The sequence below is a fragment of the Anser cygnoides genome, chromosome 19 (assembly GCF_040182565.1).
Source record: "Anser cygnoides isolate HZ-2024a breed goose chromosome 19, Taihu_goose_T2T_genome, whole genome shotgun sequence".
Taxonomy (NCBI): domain Eukaryota; kingdom Metazoa; phylum Chordata; class Aves; order Anseriformes; family Anatidae; genus Anser; species Anser cygnoides.
Genome location: NC_089891.1, coordinates 1,160,484 through 1,181,868, shown reverse-complemented (window position 1 = coordinate 1,181,868; position 21,385 = coordinate 1,160,484). Strand labels below are relative to the sequence as shown.

General features: G+C 46.5%; 1 protein-coding gene across 1 annotated transcript in view; it reads right to left on the bottom strand.

Moving 5' to 3' along the window:
* Nucleotides 1–21,385, bottom strand: part of DNAH9 (dynein axonemal heavy chain 9) — a 198,131-nt gene that overhangs the window by 114,321 nt on the left and 62,425 nt on the right. Inside the window, 9 exon segments of the mRNA XM_066980302.1 lie at nucleotides 892–1,015; nucleotides 3,166–3,328; nucleotides 4,046–4,242; nucleotides 5,039–5,200; nucleotides 12,220–12,459; nucleotides 13,811–13,913; nucleotides 14,955–15,120; nucleotides 18,474–18,681; nucleotides 19,445–19,618. Coding sequence (XP_066836403.1) covers nucleotides 892–1,015; nucleotides 3,166–3,328; nucleotides 4,046–4,242; nucleotides 5,039–5,200; nucleotides 12,220–12,459; nucleotides 13,811–13,913; nucleotides 14,955–15,120; nucleotides 18,474–18,681; nucleotides 19,445–19,618 — 1,537 coding nt within the window.

Sequence of the window (21,385 nt, the reverse complement as noted above, 5' to 3'; positions counted from 1 at the left end):
CAGTCAGGACTTGTTTGCTGCTCAAACCATCTGGCCAATTTATAGCCACATATGTCAACTCTGGAGTTACAAACTAACGCTCTCCTGTGCTGTCGACTCTCCACCCTGTACCATCCATGGAGGTCACCTGAACCAGCTGGTATCTTCCCACTCCAGCTCATAAATAAGGCAACAAGTGGCACACAGTTATAGCAGTGATTTACCAGGGAATCTGGGGAATAATCCCTCTCTGGGTTACCTTGCACAACCACAGTGACACCTCTCCATGCTCCCCCGTGCATGGGGACTTCCCACATGCACACACTCGTGCCATATTCTGCATGGAAACAAGGCATTTGCATGGAGACAGACTGTTCTGCAATTGTTTGGGCAAGCAGCAACCGAAAAACTTAAATGCATCCAGAAAAAAATGAAGAGGAAAAGGACTGGAACGGGATAAGCAGCCACATGACACCCACAGACATGGTTATCTGGTGGCTCTGCATCATCCACTGACTCACAGATGCTCCAGTCAAATTTTCTAGCCAGAAGCAATCTTATTTTATCAGACAACTAGCGTGTGGATGCACAGTCAAACTTCTATTCTGTTGATACGTTCCTTCGGCTCTGTCCTCAGCTGCCATATCACAACAGACATCACTTAACATCCACAGGCAGCATACCATAGAAGTACAGGAAAAACTATGTATAAGACTGCAGAGAAAGAAAAAAAATCAACCAGATGGAGCGAATCCTCACTAAGGAGACCCGAGCGCCAATTCTACTCTAGAACTTGACTCAAAACTTGCTTCATATATTGCCCGTCAGCATATTCCAGAGCGCTAGATACTACCATGAGCAAATCCGCATTGAAAAAGGGAAGAGGAGAAATAAAAGCAGCACAAGACATACCTGATGCCAAAAAGTCATTTACCAGCACCAAGAACTGCTCGTCAGCCACTTGCATGTCGGTCATTAGGAACACAGTGCCTACGTTCTTCACACCGGCTTTCAGGTACAGGCTCGCCAGATCTGCCTGCAGGTTGAAAACAAGCGGACTTCGGGTTGCACCTACCTCCTGCAAAGCGTGGGCTAGGCACCACATCCTCAACAGGTAGGTTCAGAATCTTCCCATTACCCGCAAACAAAGCAATTGCAATTAATTGTCATGAAAATGCATTTTGGACACCCTCTATCTTCAGGGCTGAGCCTTCCCAGGGACAGGAGGGTGTCTATTGCTATCATCCCTGCAAGGCTCATTACCAAGCAAGGCTGGACACCGAGGCTAGAGCACCACAGGAACTGGGAGAGACAGCAGTGCTTGGAAATGTTGATCCTTGGTATCCCCATGCTGTAGATCTCAACTACACTAATAAATTAACTTATATTTTTTGCTGAAGTGTTGTAACATGTTTTTGTTCGTTTGTGAGGAAGAGATGAAGGTTCCTTGTACAAGCAAGGATTTTCCCAGTTGTGAATTTCTCCCACTCAGGATACAGAGATGTTGGCACAGCCTGCTCACCTGTAAAAGCTGTTACATTTCTAAGGGGATAGTGCCCTGCTAATGAAGGACACTGAGTTTTTGAAATCCAGGTTGTTCGTGAAATTGCAAAAACCACCATCATTCAGCTCAAAGTCCATCCTTTCCTTCCTGCATCTCTAAGCAGGACACAAGACACACAGGGGTGCCTGAAATTGCACACCAACCACTGCCCCAGAAACTTTTAGAAATTCAGCACACAAGTACACTTCTTCTAAAAGAGTCATTTGTTAACTTTCATCACTAAGAAATTTGGATTAGATTAATTATAGCAGCAGGAGGGGCCAACAGCAGGGTGATCTGTCACCACCTTGCTCTTCCGTAGCTGAGGAAAAAAAAACACACTCCAGCTTTCATAAATTCTTTGAAAATGAATACAAAGAGACAGGAACATCAAATTACCTTCCACCTCCACAGACAGAGCAGCATTGAGGTGCTTTGAAAACGTGTTTATTATTGTTGGGATTTATCTATATTTCTAGGTGGGAGTGCAGGTTTCCTAAATAAATAGGCAGGTAGGAGCTAGGAAATCCCATGAGTGGGCCTGAAAACACAGAAGAGAGCTGAGAATACCCAACAGATGGTGGGACAGGCTTGCGCAACATAAACAACTCGTGCACAACCACAGGTCATCAAAATAAAGATGATGACACTACAGACCCAGCCCTGCAATTGCTGTAGTATAAATACTGACCTTCCAACTGCTGCAGCTCATACCGAAGTCCCAGATTTAGAGTTAGTGATGTTTCAAAAACCTAATGCTGCTGACCAGCAAACCAAGAGCTGGAAGGATGCAGGTAGAGGTGAGAGCCCCAGTCTGACAGCAGAAAAGGCCAGAACTGATCCGTTCCTATTTGCAGAACTGGGAAAAATGGTAAGCAACTGGGAAAGCCTGGGTTAAGACAGGAAGACACCAGTTGTGCTCCAGGCTTTGCCAATAGCACTTGCTACAATGAGACCTCCCTTCCTGGCTGTGATGGGGATGGAACCCAAGATCCTGTCTCCCAGACAGAACGGACTGGAGTTACTGTGGTTTTAACTTTTACATTTTTAAGGAGAGTTCTTTTGCCAGTAGACGATGTATTTCTAAACCATTTCAGTGATACTTTTAAATGTTGATTTATAACTCTTAAGCTCATTAGTCTGTGCATAAATATAAGCACACCACATATTCTCTGTAGTGAACCACCCACTGCCTACTCAGTCCTTCCCTTACCTAAAATGCCAGATGAAGAACTGAGTATGATTTGTGATCCCTACCTCTCTCTCCTGCTCCTTTTTCACCTCCAAATCACTCCACAACAGACACGTATCAGCTAATTACTATGCCTTGTTTTAATTATAATCAATAATCTGAACTTTTCTGCTGGGTTCTTAATATTGCCCGCTGTCCACATGAAACCTTGGGCTGAAGCACTGTCAGTCCTGGTCAGCTCAGAGGAATGGCTGAGGACTTCAGGTCAGCCCCTGTAGACACACTTCAGCGAGATATTTTGCAAGGATCACTCCTCTCTGCAGTGCAATGTCATGGCTGGAGCTTTTGCATCTTCACACCAGCGTTACTCAGTATCAAGCAGGACAAAGTTTTCAGGACAAATTCTGCTTTTTAATTCCTTTCCCCTATCTCAGCCTTAAAAGCCACCTACCTTCAGGTCAGGGATCCCGTAGCCTTTCCTCAAAGTGATTTGGAAAACCTCCAGAGAGCTGATGAAGGCTGCCAGCCTGGTCAGGCTCTGCTTGCCACTTCCACCCACACCAACCAAGAGCGCGTTTCCTCTGGGGGACTCCAGGATACGGTTGATGCGGCAACTAAATTGCAGCACACAAAATCTCTCATTAATATCAGTATTTTTCTTTTTTCTCTGCCCAGTGCCTTTCTATACATATTTTATTCACTAAGAAATTGTATTCTGAATGGGATGAAAAATGTCACTCTAAGAGATATGTCAGCAATCAATCCTGATCTCCGCTGAGACCTATATAAAGGACACGGCTGATGAAAAAATAGTTTGGTGGCAATTTGGACTGTGTCCAATTCTTATTCCACCTGCCAAGTCCTACTGGACAGAAATCATTTAAGATGAAGGCCTGGCCATCTTTGCAATAAGGAAAAGAAAGGAGAAGGAAATAGTACATTACACAGATGTGCAAATGACCGAGAACAAAATTCAAGGATCCGATGCAACTCTCCACAGGTTTCTTTTCACAAAATGTTTGGGGTCCACGTTCAGATGAGGGGGGTCCTGCTATGCAATAAAACCTATTCGTATATGTCTAAAATAACCACCAGCATGCAATGCCTGCATCTCACAGCCCCAGTCACCCTCATGGTTTCAGAAGTGCCCTCCAAATGCCAGCTAGAGAAGTAGTGCAGTATTTGTGCAGGACATGTCACGTGGGGAGCTGAAGCTTCTGCACACCTCCAGCTCCATCAGCTATAACTACTGTAGGTGCCTACAACTCTATGGAAGCAATCTATGCATATAAATGCTATGATGAGATTATAAAGCCAGAAAATCCCCTTACACATGGCACATGGCATCCTCAAATAGCACCAGGTTCATGGCAGCATTGACTTCATTGTAGTTGTCCATGGCTTCCACAAGGATCTGGTTCAGCTCTTCCCAGGTTGGAACAGGCCTATAGCTGGGTTCGCCAATGCCTTTAGCAAAATGGCAATAAACATTCATTTGCCTTGTCTGCTCTAAAGTCTCCTCAATGTCCTGTCAAAGAAACATATATACGCATATATAAACAAGCACCGGAAAAAACTCTGTAGCTCTATGCCATCTTTCCAAGTAAAGTATCAGTGCTCCGGAAAATACCTTTATTGTTGTAACTGCGCATTGGAAGAGGCGGAAGAGAAGCAAGAGGGAAATGGGAGGAAAGAAAAGAGCCCTGATAGTGACATCGTTTGCTCACAACCTTTTGTGAGGCATAAAAATGCAACCCATTGCCATAAGAGAATGTGGCCACATGAAAAGGCCTGCAGCAATAGCCGTAACATTAGGCTGTGCGTGGACGATGATAACATCTGGAGGAAAAAGAACTGTCTGCACTACTTATCACTTCAGTGATACCTGTGTAATTCCTATAGCAGCACTGCTGCACCAGCCTGAAGTAAAGCAGGTCTAGAGCTTTCATTTGAAAGGTTATTTTGGAGAGAGGAAAAGCACGGAGGCCTGCATACCCATTTTGCTCCTGTTGAGAGAAAGGGAATCTGACCCTTCTCCTGCTTTTGCCATGACAGACTCAAAGCACTTAAATAAAGCAATTAAATTAATTCACAGAGCCCAAATGTTCTCTTCCCAACACCCTTATGGAATGCATCATTTACTTATATCACAACATCAGCAGTCCAGCATATGGTGCAGAAAGTTTGCTCCTGGGTTCCCATCAAGAGCATTGCCCTCCAGGCAAGTGAGACCTGGGCAGGCCTCGAGTCAAGCTCTGTTCTCCCAAGGACCTTGACTGTGAGCGTGTTATGTTATTATCAGAGTCACAAACCTCAACACTTACATCATAGAATTTCTTCACCACCTCCAACTGGATTTTATCAAAGGTACCATAATCCTTTTCTTCAACCATCTTATCCCGGTACACCCGGTTTGACTCATGCAGGTAGAGCTTCACTAGGTCTTGGGGTTGCTTCAGACATTCCGGGGTAGAGAACAGAAGGCCCTGTGGGGAGCAGAAATAGTCAAAAAGAAACAAAACAAAACAAACGGAACCCCCCCAAAACCTAAGGGACCAACCCCAGCATCCAGGCTACCACAGTAGAACGGGGTTGCAGAACTACAAACGCAGAGCTATTACAGCAAACTGCCATCGAACTTCTGAATAAGCCCCTACTCAACAGCCCCTAGAGAATGTGAACTTTATTACCCGAAATTTCCCAAAGCGGTTTATGTTGGTTATATTCATTTTAATAATCCAGAACAGGATGCTCAGTGCAGCCTGGCTGTGTTGGTGATCCTGATCTCAGCATCAGCAAGGATGGAGAGCCAGCTGCCAGCCCAGACGTGGGTCCCTCTGCACCCCCACACCATGCTATGGGTGCTTTTTCAAGAGGAAAAATTCATTCAGAAATGTCAGTGGTGATGATTTTTTAAAAATCAATTAATTTTAATTAGGTGCATTCTGCCTACAGGAAATATTAGTTGCTGTCTGCTTATCACAGTATGTTTACCATGAACTCTATTAAAATGCATAAAAGAATTATATTTCAAAGAGGTGTCTCCTATAACTAAGCCTATTAACAGCACACAAGGCTTTCAACGGCATGAATTAAATAGACAGCTTTTATTTCTAACATCTAATTATTTATACATAAAATATAAAATGCATTAGAAGCAATGTAAAGCATTCTCTCTCGTTCCCACTGGCCCATGGCTCAAATCATTTGGGTTTCATATTTGTCATTACAGCTGCCAAATTGTTATTTTATTTATTTCAGAAACAAAATGAGTGATAGAACAGCTGACAACTCGACAAGAGAAAGGGCTAAGGTGTAACCTCTCAGGTCCTAAACTGATTAAAATTAAGATTAAAACCACTCAGTCTCTCTAAAGACACTTCAAGCCACAAAAGATGTTGTGGTCTTTATGCTAGCACACATAAGGCTACTTAAGAGGGGAGAAAACCCACAGTTCACTAATCTTTAATGAATTTATTAACTTAATAGCCAAACATCTCCCCTTTCCTCACTTTGGAAACCAGTGCTGCCAGTCTCTTCCAGCAGCACGACCAGCTGCAACCCCAAACCGCGATGGGGATGCTCTGCGCACAAGGCTGAGCCTCCCCCACGTGCCACAGAGCCTACAGCCGGGCCACGGCGGATGCGTGGTAGTGGGTCACCGTGTTTGTGTTGGATGTGGTGCCAACACGGCATAAGAAAGGATAACTGCTCTTTGCCATGCCAATGTAAATTTTACCCATCTGGCCGCTGAGTCCTCAGCCAAACCTTTCAGCTCCCGCTCCTGAACAGAACGGCCAGAAAGCGGTTAGGAAGTTCCTTCCGCCAAGTGGAGACTTCTCTAGGCTACCATACCAAATATCCCAACATCCAAAAGAAGACAGCAAAACAGCAGAACAGGCCTTTGCTCAGAGGACCAACTGTGCCATCAGGGTGTAAGGGCTCGCCCAGCACCTTGCAGAGGAGCGCAGGGACGGGCTGCAGGGTAAGAGCCACCCTCCACCCTCCAGCCGAGACCGATCCCATCAGGATTTATTATGTGGTAATCCAGAATGACAGGCTCCTCACAAGCTTAATAATCACCCTGGGAGATGATGCGCATTTGGCACGGAAACAGGAAATATGCTAATGATCCCAGCACGACTCATCTGCCATGTTTCTGTCAGGCGTCACCGTGCCCACCGCAGCTGAGGAGACAGGCTGGCACGGCTCTGCAGGGCAGGGCCTGACCCCCACCGGTGACTCGTCTCCTTCCACAATCTCCACGAAAAGAAGAGCAAACATCATCCGTGATCCCGTCAGCCTGCCAGGGAACATGTCCTGTCCCTGGTGTGCTCTGCGCCCATCGTGGCTGTGTTGAGAGAAGCGTTGAGCTATTTCTGCTACCCACCAGAGCTCTGCAAGCAGTGACGAGCATCGGTCAGCTCACGCTTCACAACATCAGCTCTTCTGGGCAGTTAGCCATCCAGGGCTGGGGCAGGACAATACCCACTGCGGCTCCACTAATGAGTGCAAGCATACATGCTCGTCTCAAACCCAGTGTTATCACCACCTTCCATCCAGGAATGGTCTCCAGATACCATCTAGGACATTCACCCCCCAGCCACCCCTCGAGCTGTAACCCCCCACAACCATCAGTTTACCCAAAACTTCAGAAGCCTTCCTTGCTCTCAGAGGTATGCATGCTTCATCTTTACATGGAAACAGATTGCACGTAGACAACCTAAACAGAAGCAGAAGAGGGCTCTGCACGTAAAGGACAACCCTGGGTAAGTCAAAGCATTTGTTTGCATATTCCTATTCAGGACACAATAAAACCCACATGCATAGGGAACCTGAATGTTTGATTTAAAAAATAAAAATAAAAATATCAGCACCAGAGACATTTGAGCCATTCTTGCAAAACCCAGAAAACTACAACAGCTGTCCAGAAATCAGGGTGCAAATAAATGTAACATGAAGTCTGGACACGGGGCTTGCCAAGAAGTTAATTTTTTGCACTTCTTCCACTTTGCATCCTGTAATGCTCCCTGCCAGCACGGTGAATTGCTGCTAATGTAGCAACCCGCAACCAAGAGAGGGGAGAGAAGCACCGGGAAGTGCAGCTCAGCCTCTGCCCGCTGGGCTTGGAGCTGGAGGCAGGGAAAGCACAGAGGTGAGTGTGAAGAGAGAGCTAACACGCTCCACGGATCAGAAGGTGACAAAGCACAAGTTCTCTCAGGTACGAAAAGGTAAAATAAATAAATAAATAAATAAAAATTAAATTACTTTTTCCCTTTGCAACCTCAATACCATTTAAAATAACAACAACTTGTGCAGCAGAGTTACCCCTTTCCAGCCATCCTGCACTGCTGGGCTAAGCACCCTGCCCGCCTCCCTTCCTGCCGTTACTCTTGGGGCTCCTGGGGCAGCCTCAGCACTGTCGTGTCACAACTCTGACACAAAAACAGTGACGAACACAGCATTAAAGAGGATGTTAGCCATCAATCCAGAGTCCTATGTAAAGGTACCATACCAATTTCTAAGCATGTTAACCAGGGAGGACTGACAAACCCTAACCACCCCATTTGCACCTCATACTGTGATGCTGCATTTGATGGAGCAACCCCTAAGCACCCGCTGGAGTCTGGATCTCTCCTAGGAATAGAAATGACAGAGGGCAAGACAGAAGCGGAGGGAAGCTCTGAAACCCGACCAGCTCAGAGCACACCGATAGACAAATGAGCATCTCAGATAGGTCGGCAAAGCAACATTTTCAGCGTCGCAAATGTGGGCCCAGATGACCAGACCCTGACCAAGCCCAAAGCTAAGTCAGGCCCACAGCTGTGCCAGCCTGAGGAACAACATGAAGGTGCCACCACCAACCCTGCGCTGGTCTCGCAGCATCTGCTGTCTCCTCTCTCTGGCTACCACAGCATGCACCAGCAGACCATGTGTAAGGTGCCTTTTGGCGCTTGTGAGCCCAAAGCTTCAGCAAATTCAGCTATGGGTACGTATGAAGATCCCTCCCTCGTGCCGAGGAGAGCAAAGTCTGCCAGCCGCTAGGGCCCGCGCAGAGGAGCAAGGCACGCTGGAGCCACCACTGTCATCGTGCTGCCAGGTTGGGAGATGCCGTCTCTTCTCAAGTGCCGTGAATCTTAACATGACATGCTCCTGGAAATCTTGTTATAAATGGGAATAAAAAGCAAAATACAACCCTGCTGAGTCTATGATTATTTAACAGAGATGACAGATATAATTTAGAGCATAATACCATGGTAACCCTTTCAGACGTAAAAAAAGACAGCAACAAGGCTTCCTCTGGTGTGAGCCAGCAGGGAATATATTTTTAAAAAGCATAATCCACCACTCTGTCACTGCATAGACCTGTCTTCTTTAATCAAGGGTAAATTGCCTCAAGCGTACCAATCAATTTAACTCTGCAGTGCAAGGTGGGACCCAGAGGCAAGAAAAGGCACCACAGAAAGGCAAGACAAAGCTTCAACCACAACCGGGACCTGCTACAGAGGGAAAGCAACAGATAATGATGATGAATCCAAAGACTCATCAGGTTAGAAAGGACTGAAAGGCAACTTTGCCCCTTCAACAATAACATCAGCAACAGCACAAGATTTAGTCCAAGGACAAGGAGCCAGGGCTGCCATTCCTGCTGACTGCACCTAATCCCACTCTAGCCTCTATGCCCTTCACCCTGTACAGTGATTTCCAGTCTCTCCTCACCCTCAACAGTTTGGGCAAGACATCCACATGGGCTTGGCAGATACAACACAGGAAGACACCCCAGAACCCAGATGGGATGCCCTGACATTTCAGAAAGCGCACCAGATACCCACACTGGGGCAATCAAGTGAAACCACACCTGTGCCCCTGGCTGGGGGAACTGGGCTGCATTCCCCAGCCTGGGATGAACTTAGTTATCCTCACAGCTCTGAAGCTGAGTGTCTCAATCTGGAGCCAGCTCCCTCCTTAGATCTGCACAGTGTCAATGTCTGACAGCAGGACAGTCACCTCAGACTCCTTTCACCACTGATGAAGAGGGTACTTCAGAAACAGAGTTCCTCTGAGCTCTTCCACTCGTTTCTCCCAGGATGAGTCGAGCTTGAACACCACACAGAAATGCCCATTTCCCTCTGCTGACTAGCCAGGCAAAGAGGAATTCCACCTCAGAAATGGTCATTTCAGCTTAGTCAGGACAAATGTGAACTTTGCTTGGTGAAGTCAACCCACCACTCCCAGCCAAGCCTTCAACCCCTGGGTTTATAGGCAGCTCTTTTCCCTTTGGTTTCACCAAATTTTATTTGCCTAGCCAGACCAGGCTGATATTCTGTCTGATATTCTGCTGTCATTTGGAGTGAACACCTTCAAGAGTCACCTACAGCTGAACCCTTGTACTGAGGAAAGCAGACATCAGCCTGATCAGAGCAGGCCAGATGGTGGTGGGTGAAGAAGGGCAAACATGAAAGCAACAAGTTCCTGTATCTGTCTGTCAGAAGGAATTACTGCTGACTGTTGCTTTTGGGTAGTCTTCCTTTTTTTTTTGTGTAACACTGAAATGCATACTAGGTTCAAACTCATTCATTCTTCATTAGCTGCAACAATTAAGGTACAGGTTCTTTAAGCATTTTGTAATGAGACAATTAGCACAGGACTCCTTGTCATAAGAGCTGTCAGGCAGTTTTGTCAGGCAAGCTGGGCTTGCAAGGCCCTACTTAAATGTTTAGGTACTGTATTAATATCTAATATGGTATGATAATGACAGAGACATTGGACAGACTGTAAATGGAGCTGTTGCTAACGACCTGTGCAGAACCTTCAATAACACAGTATATAGGCAGCACGTTCCAAGGGTTGACTCCTCCAGAGCTGCAATTTGCATATGTTTTGTGCCTTTAACAGTTATCATCGGCTGTGTGTATAATTACAGCATAGCTGGTATAACAGCAATCCCCAAACGCCTTTTATATATGCAGCTATTACACATTCCGTGTTTGATTGTTTGTCTGGGATTAAAAGGAATTTGAAAAAGGCATTACACACTGACCTACAAACTTTACATTCACTGATTCTCTCTCTTCCCAAAGGGTAAGGAAACTCAGATGACCCTGTTTTTCTTTATTGGTGGTGGGTTTTTATTTTGTTTTCAGATGTCATCACATCAAGGATCCTATGAGAACACAGACCAGATGGGTAGACAGCAAGGCGGGTGGAGAACTGGCTCAAAGGTCAATGTTGTTAAGTCTAACTGGAGGCCAACTACCAGCAGTGTTCCTCAGGGGTTGGTATTGGGGCCAGAGTCCAGAGCTTCTTTCACACTCAGTTTCAGGAATAAAACTGTGTTCCAGCAGAGCTAAGCAGGAAATCAGTAGTTCTCAAAAACTTTAAAATACTTAAGGTAAGAAAATATCAAGAGCAAATACCATAATGAAGGACTTCAAGAAAAACAGAACTACCATCTAAATAAATATTACAAAACCAAGAAGCCAGATTCCCCTCCTCCAGCAGCTATGTGAGAAACTAAAAGCCATCTAAGCTCCTATCACTGCCCCTACCCCAGAGTCCTGGCATCTAGACGTGACAGGATGTTTTCAAATATCCCACAACTTTAACACCTTTCAAACAGACCACAGTTAAAATTCAATTTTCCCATCTAAATGCTTCTTTTCTCTCTCTCTCTCTGCTTCTCAAAGCATAGGTTAACTAGAAGCCAGGATTTAAAATGACCCACACCCAAAGCCATAGGCTGGTGATGTTTAGCTGAGCAAGAGTGACAGGTCTGATTCCTCCTTCATACAATAGAGTTATTAACTTTTTCAAGTTCCTGTTCTTAGATTTCCTTTGCTTGTCATTGCGCAACTCCTGCCTAACAGACCAGACCAGAAGGCACTGAGCCTTCATTACCTACTTTGTAAAACAAACATTAACAAGGACAGAATAAATTACAAACTGGGGTTGTACAACAGGTTGGGATGATTCGAACCTCTTCATTTTGCTGCTGACAACTTTCTCCAACTTTATTAATCAACCTTAGGCTCCAAAAGGCTCTTTGAGCCTTCACACTGCTTCAAAGTATGAGATTTCAGAGAAAAAAAAAATCTATCACTGTTAGAAGAAAACAGTTCTGAAGCCAAACAACTGAGATTGGAAACTTCTCCTTGGTGGAGAACTGGCGCTGGTGGTAATTCAGTTTCAGTAACTGACAGTTGACTTTCAACTGAGTTATTTATCATCTCTTTAAATGTCATCCATCATGCATGTGCTGAGTGCCTGAACATTGAGAAAACATAAGGATGTGCCAGTACAGACTCACATACGGTACCGGCCCCAGCCAGGGCAGCTGAGATAGTTACTGTTCCCCCGTCCGCATAGTCAGTAGCCCACTAAATATCCTCCACCTGCTTCAGTGCAATAAAAACACTTTCTGTAGCGGGGCAGGGCCATTAATGCCCCCACAAGTAGAACTGAGACTTACAAAGGCAAGCCCAACTCCAGTGACAACTGCACTTACTTGGAAGATATTGGAGAAGTCTCTCAGGTTGAAAATGTAGTGGAACTTGATAGCCGTTGGCAGAAAAGTAGCAGCTACTCTCTGGTGCAGGCCCAGGGCCAGAGAGATCAGCTGCTGAGCTGACTTTTGCACAGCCCCTGAGAAATTCCCGCTCGTCAGGTGCTGCATTAAGATGGTGCTGTAGATCCTGGACAAGGCATCCTGCCCGGGGATGGAGAGGGCGAAGACACAGAAGTGACGCTGAGGAAAAGAAAGTAAGAGATGGAAAAGTCAGAGAGCTGGGCAACCACCTCTCCATCAAAAGGCACTCGGGGACTTCCTGTCCACCCAGAACAAGGCCATTTCCAATTTTGCAGCAGATGAAAACTGGCAAGTGACTTCTTTCTTGCTCTCTGAATGAGAGATTTTCAACTGCATTTCACGGCCAGTAGGTGAGAAGTTCAGTCCATCTGATGGTCTCACCATCTGCCAGTGGAGCCTAGTCACTTCTCAAACACTGTGTTTCAGTGCTTCAAATTCAATAGACTTAACCTGAACTTGTGTTACAGCCCTACAAACCTAGCAGTAAAAGTGGTTATATTTAGCAGCCCATTTGGATTCACCTCCTCACTCTGAGCCTGCTTCCCTGAGCCTTGACTTTCCTGGCTTCATCTGATCTACCAAATACAGCCCCTGGCCTCTTCCCTGGCACTAAGGCTGCGGTCGCACTTGGCATCCCAGAAAACCTCTCCCCTCCCAAAACAGGTTGGCACAGCCACGCTGCCTGTTGGAAGGTGCCATCTCCCAGAATATCCCTTATTGATGTGGGACTCATTCTCCAGAGGAGGTGCCCATTTCCAGCCATGGGATGCTTCCTATTAACACCATAGAGCAGCTAAAAAGAACAATGGCTTGGGCTGACTCTGGTCATGAAGTTTGTCCAAGAAACTGTGATGCTGCTGGAAAGGGCACTGCCCCTCTGCTTGCTGCTTGTGCCCCACAGGGGTCCACAGGAACCACTTGGTGTTTCATCTGCAGGCACAGGGCACAGCCAGGCTGCCTCCATCGGGCTCTGCCCCCTGCCACAGGCTGCCACTGACACCTCCTGCCTCAGAGAGAGGGTTAAATAACTTCAGCACTGAATATTATCAATAAGGTCAAGTCTCTCAGCTCCCAAAAATCAATACGCTTGGTCGTGTATCTTTTTTTCCATTTTTTTCTTTTCTTTTTAATGAGAATATACTGCCAGCTCCATCAGAAATTTTAGAAACCAAAAGGATTTAATGAGCTCTGCTCCAGAGGTAAATACTAGCTAATGAAGGCAAAATCTGTATGAACCAGAACACTGTCCCGAAAGTAGGTGCTAAGCTGGCAGGCAACCTGTGACTGCTTCCTCTGGTGGAGCAGCAGAACATGAGGAAAAACAAACAAGACAAAAAGGGAGCAAGTCTGCTCTCTTACCACTATGATTTATGGTCTCCCCACTGAAACATGCAATTTCTACTGATAAAACAAAAGCAGCACCTGCCACTGGTTTTCCTCTGGCTTCACGCTTAAATAACCCACTCTGAAATAAAATCAGCAACTTGCCTGACCCTGAACAGGGCTTTACCTGCAGACGTGGGTTGATAGTGAAGCTGCCAGCAGTCGGGTTCATGCACGATACATACTGCACATTTGTGATCTCCTTCAGCGACAGCTTGGTCCTGTCGTACCTTTGGGCAAAATAAAAGCAGCAGCTGGGTGACCGCTGAAGTCCGGATTGGCTTCAGTGCCGCAATGAAGCTGGAGATCCAACCCTGCACCTTGCCAAGGCAGTGTCCAGGCTTGTCCTGGGGCACACAGGAGTCCTGCTCTCTTGCTGAAAATCTTTCAGCTTCAACAACCTGTAGCTAGTATTTATTAGCGGATAAGAAGCTCTGAGCAAAGCCCGCAAGTGTGTGACATCCTATGGGCACTGCTAAGAGCGTGGGCTGAAAACCCCGACGTGCCCAGGATGGGCCACACTGCATCCTGTGTGCCACCAGCACTCTGACCTGTGCAACCAGCAGAAATGTCTCTCTGCCCCACTCCTGCTTCACCCACACCCATGGCCCCAAACTTCTGCCTGTCTCTATACCCAGGAAGTCCTGAATTTCTGCCTGTCTTCATACCACGGAAGCTTTTGGCCAAGCTCAGGTGCACGCATGTCTAAGAAGCTGGATGCTGCTGCGCCTCCCTGCCTGGTATTCCCCATGTAGGGAGATGAGAATATTCCTGTCCCTCACAGCGCTACCAGCTACCATGTAAATTGCACCCATCTCCTTCCCAAGCACCATTACTTCTTTTTCTTCAAATTACTTCTGCCTAGAAAACACTTGTTTGCTGCTGCCTGCCTGAAAACATCAGGCGTGCACAGCAGGGGCTCAGCAGGGAGGCTGCATCCCAGCAGAGGCCAGATCCACCGCCTTCCCCTGATCTCAGCGTTGCAGGGCACCGAAGCACAGCATCGTACTCCTCTTGCAGGCTCTGCATCAAGACCACAGCCCCAGAGCATGCCAGGAGCAGAGCAAAGCACCTCTCAACCAGGCTGGGAGCAAGTGAGTTGCTTTGGTGGGGAAGAGGAAATGCCCTGAGTGCGTGCCCATCAGCCTCCAACCCCAGAAAGATGCAACGGCAAAAGCAGGCCAGGAAGGGAGAACTGCACTTCAACTTCATCCCGAAGGCTGGAACTGAACAAAAAGGTCTTGCATGATGCAGCCCAAGCAGCCTCCTACCAGTGACCATAGTCCAGGTGCTGCCTGATGAGTGTATGGGGCTGCACCGTCCCGTAAGCATCCACTTCTGGCATGTTCATGTCATCGATGAAATAGATGAGCTTCTTTGTACCCGGAGGGCCATAATTTCTGCCAGCCTTTTTATCCAGAGGCTTCTCAAGCACACCTGTATGGAGGCAGAGATGCAAAGTTAAACCAACAACGGGCTCATGTCAGCACAACAAAAAAAAGGCTTCCCACCCCAGCTCCACGTTGTGCTGCGTGCAGCTGCATCAGCCCCGAGGAGCCGCGCGGTGCACAGGACGGGCAGGACTGCTCTCACAGCACAGGGGAAAGCGCCGGGCCCCCCGCAGCTGGCCCAAGGAGAGCTGGTTGCTGCTTTTTTGGGAGGAACAGTTGGTCTTGGCACAGGATGCTGTTCACCAGCAGGACAGTGGCTGCCCCCGAGCTGCATCTGGAGAGTGGCTGGGAGCCCTGCACAGGGCTGGCAGAGACCTTTGGGCAGCTTTTTGGTCCAAATCGACCCAAACCAGAAAGTTATATTCCTTATTTCAAACTAAATATGGCAAGCTAATAGTCTGCTGCAAAAGGGATCTACTTCAGACCAAACAAAAGCAAGACTGAGCCTCAGAATCCCTTCTGCATCATTTTTTAAACTAAATCTTACTGTCTGGGCTTATTCTGACCTATATCATGCCACTGGTTTTGTGAAGGTAGATGCATTTTCCCTCATTTAGGCAAAAGGAATCCGTGATTTGGGGGGCAAATTCCTGGATATCATCAGGACAAATAAAATAATATGTTAATTTTATTAACCATGTACACACAAGTTCCCTGATGCCCGCCCGCCCGCCCCCCCCCCCCCAAAACGCCCGAATCTCCAGATAATTTGACAAGACTAATTTCCAACATGAGCTGCCAAAATACCACCCAGTTGTCAGTAGGGTCATGCACGAGCAAGGAAAAGGATGCAAAGAAAAGTTTCTTGTTTTAAAGTTTTGGAAGATATTACTTTGTTTTAGCAGGAGGCTGAGGTTATATGTTGTAGATTATAAAACATAATGAATATTTACAACACCAGGCTGATATTTAATAAAAATCAACCGGTATTCCTGCACAGAATGTTTCATAGCTATTGATTCCAGCCTAAGCAACCTTTACTGACTGAGTAAGTGGAAAAACAAACAGAAGAAGTTATCTTCTGTTCAGATGGGATGGATTTTCTCCCATGAGCTGACTTCAAGAGCATCTTCAGTCTTGGGGGCTCATTGCTCTTCCAAAGATGGAGGCAGAATTTGTTTCATTTACACAGGGTTGTCAACAGACACATAGCAGCACGGTAAGTAGCATTTTTTGTAATTAGACAAGACCTGCAAATGTAAATGGGACTGGGAACTTTTTTATAAAACTCTCCTTGTTAAAGCTGTGTATTTAATCATGTGCAGAAGTTATTAAGGGAGATTTATATTCTGTTTTTTCAGACCATGAATTATATATATTTTAAATCACCACTTATTTTTTTTTTTTTTTTTTACTGCTTCAGTGCGTTTCAGAGAGCTTTTCTTTCCCACTACTCAAAATTCAGCTGATTTCTTGTCACAGACAGTTGCTGCACAAAGGAATGAATTGTGTTAAGAAAAATGATGAATCTTGCCTCAGTGGAGTATCTCTCCCCCTTCAATAAAACCATAATATTTGAGATTTCTGGTAGCAAGTTAAATTAAGTGTTTCAAATAAGCATTTAATTTAAATTTAATTAGTCCTTAATTAACATATAAAATCAGCCCTTTTTGAGGTTAAACAAGTATGCAGGAGATTCATCACACTGAAATGTAATTACTGTGGATCAAGTGACGTGTTCGTGAAAGTTGCATTTTAATTCGAAGCCTATCTCACAATAATAACAAAGGGTCCGCGTCTCTTCCTCAGAGATCCTGACATACTCAAATTAGCACCTGAAAGAAACAGTCACTGCAAACGGGGCTTTGCAAGTGTAATTCCTCCTGCCTGCTGCCTGTTAACTGGGGGGGGATGTTTCTTGCAATTTTCTCCAGGCAGATCTGGAACGGAAAGGATCGGAATCCCAGAAGCAAGGGAGGAAGGGTGCATGGAAGACGGGGCTGCATCTCCAGGGGGAGCGGAGGTCCAAGACCGCAAAAAGCAGTTGGAGGAGTAGACCAAGTCCAGGTAAAAGAGCTGAGAGTAGCAAACTTCAGGAGAACAACAACTGCAACAGAGTGGCTTTTGGTCAAAACACACCAAAAAATCCCCCACGCTGGCCCCAGACCATAGCAGAGGGGATGTCTGGCTCCATTTGTCCCTATGGACACGGCTGTTTTGTAAGCCACGGGGCCCATAAGGATGGTTTGAAGCATGTACCTGCGCTGTCCCTAAAAGACCCACACTCTGCTACTCATAAATCTCTGCACCAACAGGCGCCTTGTCTAAGAAATTGTTGGCTTTAAGGTTTACCTTTTTTAAAGAGGAGAAAAAAAAAACAACAAAACTGCTTTGTATCCATGTTTTTACAAATTTAAAGAGGTGCCTGCTGGGGGAAAAAAAAAAAAAAAAGCAGCCAACTGACAAACTGCACAAAAATAGAACAAATTAACTCTAAAAAATGAGCAGTAGGGAAGCACGCCGAGCAGCATAAATCATGCTTCCCAATGCTAATCTCATAGCCACGTCTTCATCCCCAAGCAAGATGACTTGCTCCTCTCTACAGAGGACGAAAGTGCCCGTCTCAGACCATAGCTCATGGCCACAGTAAATAGGGACGCACTGCCAGGTCTGTCTGTATAAATCTCAGCACCTGCACACGCTCGCACCATCCGTACAGCAATAAATGAGCACACATTCCCCCACAGAGGCAGTCAGGTGGACAGATAGACAGCACAACCCATTTACCAACTCAAGGGCATTTCATGGAGACCCCAGATCGGGAGAAAAGAAAAGAGGGGACCAGATAGGAGAAAAGGGAGGCTACTGCCATGTCCCTGCTCAGGGCTATGAGACTGGCTAAAAGGTGAGACAGCACCAGAAGCCAGCAGCCCTGGCTTACAGCCTTGCACGTCTCCATTAGCACCATCCTCTCTGCTAATTGGGATGCAATTCCTATCATCGCACCCTGAGGATAGTTTGGATCCTAGCCAAGAATCTCACCCTATTCTGCATAGGCTTAAATTCAAGCACCTTAAAGACACACCTCAAGTCAAGTATGAGCTGTGTGCTTTGCGAAATAGCAGCAGATTTAAGCACACACTTTGGCACAACCCTGAACCAGTCATTGGCATTCAGAATTCAAATCCGCATGTTCGAAAGCATCATCTCCCACAAAAACAGGGGCCAGTGAGCTCAGGGTTTCACACCGTCAGCAGAGAGCACACAAACCACACAGGCAGCACACCTACGGGTTCCTCTTCAAGCGCCACAGTGAGTGCCCCACTTCAAACCCCACTGGAATCCCGGGAATTGGGTGCCCTGCCAGGCAGAAATCCCATGTCCCAGCCGTTGCCTCACCTTGCAGCATGGCAGAGGTGGTGTAGTAGTTGAACGGGACCTTCTTTACCACGTACGCATCTGTGTCCAGAGAGGAGAGCTTGTCCCCCACCAGCACAGACTTCCCCGTGCCCGCATTGCCCACCAGCATCACGGGGCGCTGGCGCTCCAGGAGCCTGTCCATGAAGTACCGCAGCCGGACCGTCTCAGTAGTGGGCACCAGGCAAGCCTGAGAGGGGAATAACAAGAAAGTGAGTGATTCCCTTCACTGCCACAATCCCACAGCCATGTTCTGGGGAGAAGAAAAATTGGGAAAGCCAGGAATGGGTGAGGAGACCCCTGCTTCTAGATCTCACTGGGAAGGGGAATGATAAGCTGTTGCCAGCCGTTACAATTAAACTGTCTGCAGAGATGAAACCTTGACAGCTGGATGCTGGCAGCAGCATCTGGATCTCCCCACAAACAGACATTTTGCTAAAATGGTAACAATTTTTTTCAAGTCATCTGTTCCCATTGGCACTTCTAAAAGGAAGGAAAAGCGTAGCTGGCAAACACAATTCCCTACCTGCAGAAACTCTCTTTTTTTGGCCCAACCATTAAAAACATCCCTATTTTCAGGTTGGCACAGAATGACGACATGGCATGTTGGGGGCTTTGTCACTACGTTGTGTCACATCCCACTTCTTTCTGTGGGCCACACTCCTTGGCCAAGTCCACCCCTCTGCCTGCACCCTGGCGCCCGCTCCTGGGTCATCGAGGTGGATCTGAGCCTGCCCCTGATGTACATTGGTCATAACTGAAAGGCCAGTGGAATACTACTCTTCACAGCCGAAGCACAGCAAAGGAAACTGGATAATTTAGTTGTACCTCATGCAGAAAGCCATCCTTATTAAGAAATGCTTGACCTTTCATCATACTTCATCAGAACGCCTGCTTACAATCACTAAAATGCATTAATTCCTCCCCGACAAAGCCACACACTGCTCACAAACCTGTAATGGCATTTCTGGATCAAATTCAAACTGGGGAATCAGTTTAGACCAAGGCTCAAACTTCTTTGTTTCGGGATCAACGTAAAAGTCGAAGACTGTTCCCTGAGAGGGAAACTTAATAGTCTTGAATTCTGCCACCCACCACTTGCTGAACTCCACTCTGTAGTCCACAAGCTGCAAAACAAGAGGGAAAGAAAATATGTTAATCTCGAGAAATTCATCAGTGATGGAGAATGTAATCTTGTCTGAGTCTACCAAAGGGGGACTGGTCCTTAAAATATATTCCACAGTATAACGATCTTACTCTTTTTCCTATTCTTAAGCCTAATTTTTCATTTTCTCCACTTCTTCTCATCACTCCTTTTTACTCACCCAAATAATTCATCCTCTGTGTTGATCACTCTTGGTATGTCTGAGATTAAATGGATGGATCAATTTGAAAAAGAGAAATACGTGCCTGTGACTAAACAGACCACTTGATTGATTCTTGGTGCCTGCTTCTTCCAACAGACAAGGACACAACATCCGTCTACATCTGTGGTCATGGTTAGTCAAAGCATGCATACTAAAGCCTTTCCTCATAAATCATGTCAGTCTGTTAATACTTAGTTGTTGTCTTCTGGCCTCTTTTCAAGCTATAGCATTCTGGAGAAGCAGAATTGTACCACTACACAAAAACACCGGAGAGGGACCAGGCCCCTTCAGCCCTGCTGCATTTCTGCCGCACTGCCCTGGAAACATCTGCTGTCTCGGCTTTCCCCACTACGTCTTTCTACGCATGGAGATTTTGGAGCATCTGAAATTTTGCAAGAGTTGGGATGATGCTTTTGCTTTTGACACTGGTTCAGGATTTGCAAGATGTGCTTAGCTTCCCCTTCTGTTACTGATCTCCTGTATGATACTGGGCAAGTCTCCATGCAAACAGTGGGTATTTCAGCATTCTGCCCTGGGGAGAAGCAGGCAGGGGAAGGAATAGAAAGTTGCTGTTAAAACGATGTCTGTGAAATACTGGATGCAAAATTTAGCCAGTTTTAACAGTCGCCCTGGGGCATCTATGGGACTCTCCTCCCCACAGCCATGCGATGTGCTTTTCCAGGACAGAAACCCAGCTGGGACTGCCAACACGCTGCCTGTAGACTGATAAACTTCCATCAGGAAACACAGGTTTGAAATGAGCTGAACATCCACTGTAAAGTCCCCTGAGCTACCATCCACCAAAAAAACCCAGAGGATGTTTAAAAACAGGTTATTAGTATCCCTGATTTTGCAGCCTCGTGCTATTCAGAGAGGTAGAATAACTGTAATTCTCCATTCTCCTGTTGTTCTAACTCCTCAGCGCCAGTTGCAGAGCAGGCTTCAGCAGAGGGACGTGCCTCAGTGCTAAAAGCCTTCTCACGAGGGTGCCCTTGCCCCTGCACATCCAAACTGCCTGCAGCTGCACTGAGCTGCGCTGCCTGCCTTCCCTCACCGAGCAGCTTGGTGGAGATGCTCCAGCCCCAGCTCCTTTGCCAGAACAGTCTTCAGATCAAACTGCTTCCTTAATAAAAACCCTATATGGATTTCCACTAATTCCAGAGCCTTGAAATGGCAAATCTATCATCTGTTTTTACACGGAGGCTCCGCTACCCACCAACAAGCGCGGGGTAGCGGGAAGCCTTCCAGACTCTTTATCCTGACATTTCAGCAGCAAAAGGTCAACACGAAGGGCACCTTCAATGGAGAGCAATAAACAGATTTTATATTGGATCATTTTTCATCAGGCTTCCCTTCATTCGGACTGCTGTAGCCTTACACTCTCAGCTCTGACATTTACAGAGCATCAAAAGCAGCGCTGCATAGCCCAACCTCCAAGCCAAATCTCCCGGAGGGATGCAGTGCCTGTGCACAGCTCCTCCTGCAACCCACACAAAGGATGCAAGAGCGTGCTGCTTGATGGCCCAC